The 3,677-nt window shown below is 44.5% G+C and overlaps 1 protein-coding gene across 1 annotated transcript in view; it reads right to left on the bottom strand.

Moving 5' to 3' along the window:
• Positions 1-3,677, bottom strand: part of SORCS3 (sortilin related VPS10 domain containing receptor 3) — a 589,937-nt gene that overhangs the window by 581,253 nt on the left and 5,007 nt on the right. The window contains exons 3-4 of the mRNA XM_006166440.1: positions 2,857-2,958; positions 2,114-2,178 (exon numbers count right to left, since the gene is read on the bottom strand). Of these exons, the coding sequence (XP_006166502.1) occupies positions 2,114-2,178; positions 2,857-2,958 (167 nt within the window). The remainder of the gene's footprint in view (positions 1-2,113; positions 2,179-2,856; positions 2,959-3,677) is intronic.

Genomic DNA, 3,677 nt, shown 5'->3' with positions numbered 1-3,677 from the left:
CACAGAGGTAGTAATGAGCATGGCATCATGACGGCTAGGAGAGGATGGATAGAGAGGAAGAGAGGGCGATTCCCAGCGAATAGGGGCCAATAGTGCTGGGCAGACAATAGGAGAATCAAAAACAGGAAAGGAAAAAGCTTGAGTTGGGCTGATGAAATGCCACAGTTCCCAAAGTATTCTGCAGATATTCTTAAGAGTGACAAGAAAATGGTAGAACTTTGAGGTCCAGACAATCTGGTAGAACAGCTCAGTCTCCTTCCCTGAACTTAGTCATATAGCCACCAGAGAAATAAGAAGGAAACTGGGCCCTAGGGCCAACATCAAAACTGGAAGACCAAAAGGGCCTGGGTCACTGCATGGGAGAGAGAGCTGCTGGGAGTTTGAGAAGGGGAAGGATGGTAGACAGGTGATGTAGACCTTTGCCTGCAAGTCCCTGTTGTACAACTGAGACCCGGCAGCAAAAGTCGCTCCATCACCTAATCACAGTGTCTAAGATGCTCCTTGAGCAACAGAAGATTATGGAAAGGGAGTGAAAGTGACAGTGTTTGTGTCTAGACAGCAACACCAAAGATGTCTACTCTAGGGGCCTCCCCATACCAACCTAAGAGACTGAAGTCTCAGCCTCCACATTGGCCTCTTTCCCAACCCAGGCACACATTCCCAACCCAGAGAATGAAACTGAGCATACCTAAAAAGCCCTTTGAGGATGCCAGTGACAGAAAGACAGCAGTAGCCCCACATGTGTGATCCCAGAGGAAGCCGAGAATGGCTGCATCTGGCCTCAAAGAAGAGGAAAGAGGACTCTTCCTGAGTCATCCCCAGTCACCTTGCCTACAGCCCTTCTCTTTGCTCAGGAAGTGGTCAACCAGCACCTGCAGCATCATGAGAAACAGTCTACAATCCCTGCGTGGTCCTGGTACTCCCACAAATGCACTGGCTCCTGCACACACACTCTGCCCCCTCAAAGACTCATGGGATTTTACCTTCAGGGCACAGAAAGCAGGCAGAAAGGTGAGGCCACTCCTGTGCACACAGACGGCATCTCATACTCAAGGTCTTCCTGCTGCCTGGCTATGCTCCGTCTCCACGGCCGCCTACAGCCCTGTTACAGTCAGCAAATTTAAGACCTGAGGATTGACCCTGGCCAAGATTCAAATTACAACAATTCATTACAGTATGATGTGTGCATCCTCCACCCAGGCATCCCAGAGCCCTCTTACAGGGTCAGGGGTCAAGCTGCGATTCCATGAGCCAAACCACTTCTCTTGTGCATGGGAGCTCCTGTTTCTCATGTCAGCAGTACTTATTGGCTAACCGCATCCACACAGAATTTAAGAAAGAGGAAATCGTGGCATTGGAAGAGAGGTCATCTAACACAGCATTTCTCAATTTAATGTGTGCCAAACCCCATGGGATGGTGCTAAACACAAATTTTAATGCGGTAGATAACGGGTAGGGCCCGAGATTCTGTACTTCAAGCAGGCTCCCAGGTGTTGCTGCTGCTGCTGACTGTAACAGATAAATACTTCACAGATCTGCACCTTCCAGTATGTAGCCCCCAGCCACACATGGCTGTGGAGCACTTGGACCATGGCCAGACCAAAGCAAGATGAGCTATGAGAGCAAAGTAGGCATCAGATTTCAAAGGTTCGGTAGAAAAGAGGTGCAACATATCACATTAATAATTTGATATTGGTTCCATGTTGACATACTATTTTGGATGTACTAGGTTAAGTAAAATAAATTATTAAAAACAATCTTGTATCTTTTTATTTTTTTAAGATGGTTACTAGAACACTTTATATTTCATATGTGACCCATTGTACTTCCACTTAATGTTATGCCACAGATCCTCCCATGACATCTAGGAGACCCCACCAAAGTGACATCCCCAAGGGAGGGTGTTTCTCAGAAACACTGTTGTAGCCTCAGTAGGCATCCCACTCTCTTTTTACACACAAGAAAGCCTCACACTCAACTTTGAGAACATTGAGCTAATCAAAGTTAAATAGATTCCTTCTCATCAGCGTTCTCAAGCCCTGATCTAGTTTCTGTGCTTTGTGAGCTACTTCACCCGGAGGTATAGTGCACAGGGTTCCCAGACTTGCCTGACCTCTCTGCAATAGCCGGTGGACCAGGACTCATTCTTCAGGCAAATTTCTAGGTTCTCAACATAAGCTGGTCAAATTAGAATCTCTGCAAGTAGAATGGGAATGTAGAACAAAATGACAATGGACTATCATCTCACCACAATTAGAGTGGCCATTACTGTGGCAAGCAGGTGGCGTGGTGGGTAAGGTGCTGGACTCCCACATGGTTGACTGCGATTTGAGTCCCAAACCTGACAGCTTGGTTTCTCACTTTCCCTTTCCCTCTCTCTCGCTCTTTCTCTCTGTCTCTATCTGGTCAAAATTTAAAAACAGTAGTAGTAAATTAAGATAAATGATTCTTTTAAAAATGTTTTTTATAAATATTTTTTAAATATATTTTTTTAAAGAATGGCCATTATTAAAAAGACCAAAAAAATTAACAAACACTGGTGAGGAGGTAGAGAAAGAAGAATTCCTTTACACCATTGGTGGTACAGTCATTATTGAAAACAGGATGGAGGTTCCTCAAAGAAATGAAAAGAGAACTGCCATATGATCCAGCAAGTCCAGAAATCTAATTTTTTAATAATGAAATGATCCTAAAGAATTATCTTCATGTGTTCTCTGATGACTGCTTGAATAACCCTCGGGGCAGAGAGTTCATTACCTCAGAAGGCAGCTTATTTCATCACTGGGCAGCTAACACTACTGCAACAGTTACCATCAGTATTGTTATCTCAAATGACCCCCCCATACCAAAAGCTACCTGACCAAAGACGATCATGTATAAGATTAGGCCAAGATTTAGGGCTCAGCAAGCCCAAACCATCATTTTCCAGGTAAAAGGCCAAGATACAGAGGGAAAGACCTATTGGAGATCACATATGCGGAGAGTGACAACTTAAAAGTCTGAGTCAGGCTTGCCCCTGGCAGCCGTCACAGGTACCATCAGGTCAATACCCTCTCTCCACCCAACTGAGCACCAATTCTTGGTTGGATTTCCCACAGCTTTTGTTTTGCTTTTGTTTTTTAGATTTTTACCACAAGGCATGTGTGCTCACCAGAGAGAGAGAAAAAGTGAGAAATCGCACTCCCCGCCCCCCCCCCAGGGGATCACACCATAATCCTTTCTCCTTTCTTCTCTCAGGATTTTGGGCATGTACACACACCCACCTGCTATGTTTTTTAAGCTGTCAGGTGGAACTGATCCATGAAGTCAGTCACATGGGATCCAGAAATTTAACCACCACATTACCTGTTGGCCCTCTCTTCCAGTTCTTACATGTTGTCTTTAAAAATAAATAAATAAATAAATAAGTAAATAAGCTGTCACTGGGACCAAGAGGTGGTATGGTGGTTAAGGTGCTAGACTTTCACAGAGCTGTCCATGGTTTGAGTCTCAAACCTGGCAGCTTGCTTTCTCACTTTCTCTCTCTCCTCTCTCTCTCTTTCTCCCTTTCTCTCTCTCTCTCTCTCTCTCTCTCTGGTGAGTACATGTACCCTATAGCAAAATTTAAAATAACAACAATAATTAATTAATTATTTTCAAAAAGTTGTCATTTGGGACTAACAGGTGGTGCGGTGGTT

The sequence above is a fragment of the Tupaia chinensis genome, unplaced genomic scaffold (genome assembly GCF_000334495.1).
Source record: "Tupaia chinensis unplaced genomic scaffold, TupChi_1.0 Scaffold144255_1, whole genome shotgun sequence".
Taxonomy (NCBI): domain Eukaryota; kingdom Metazoa; phylum Chordata; class Mammalia; order Scandentia; family Tupaiidae; genus Tupaia; species Tupaia belangeri.
The sequence above is the reverse complement of the archived record's forward strand: the minus strand, read 5'-3'. Positions and strand labels throughout refer to the sequence as shown.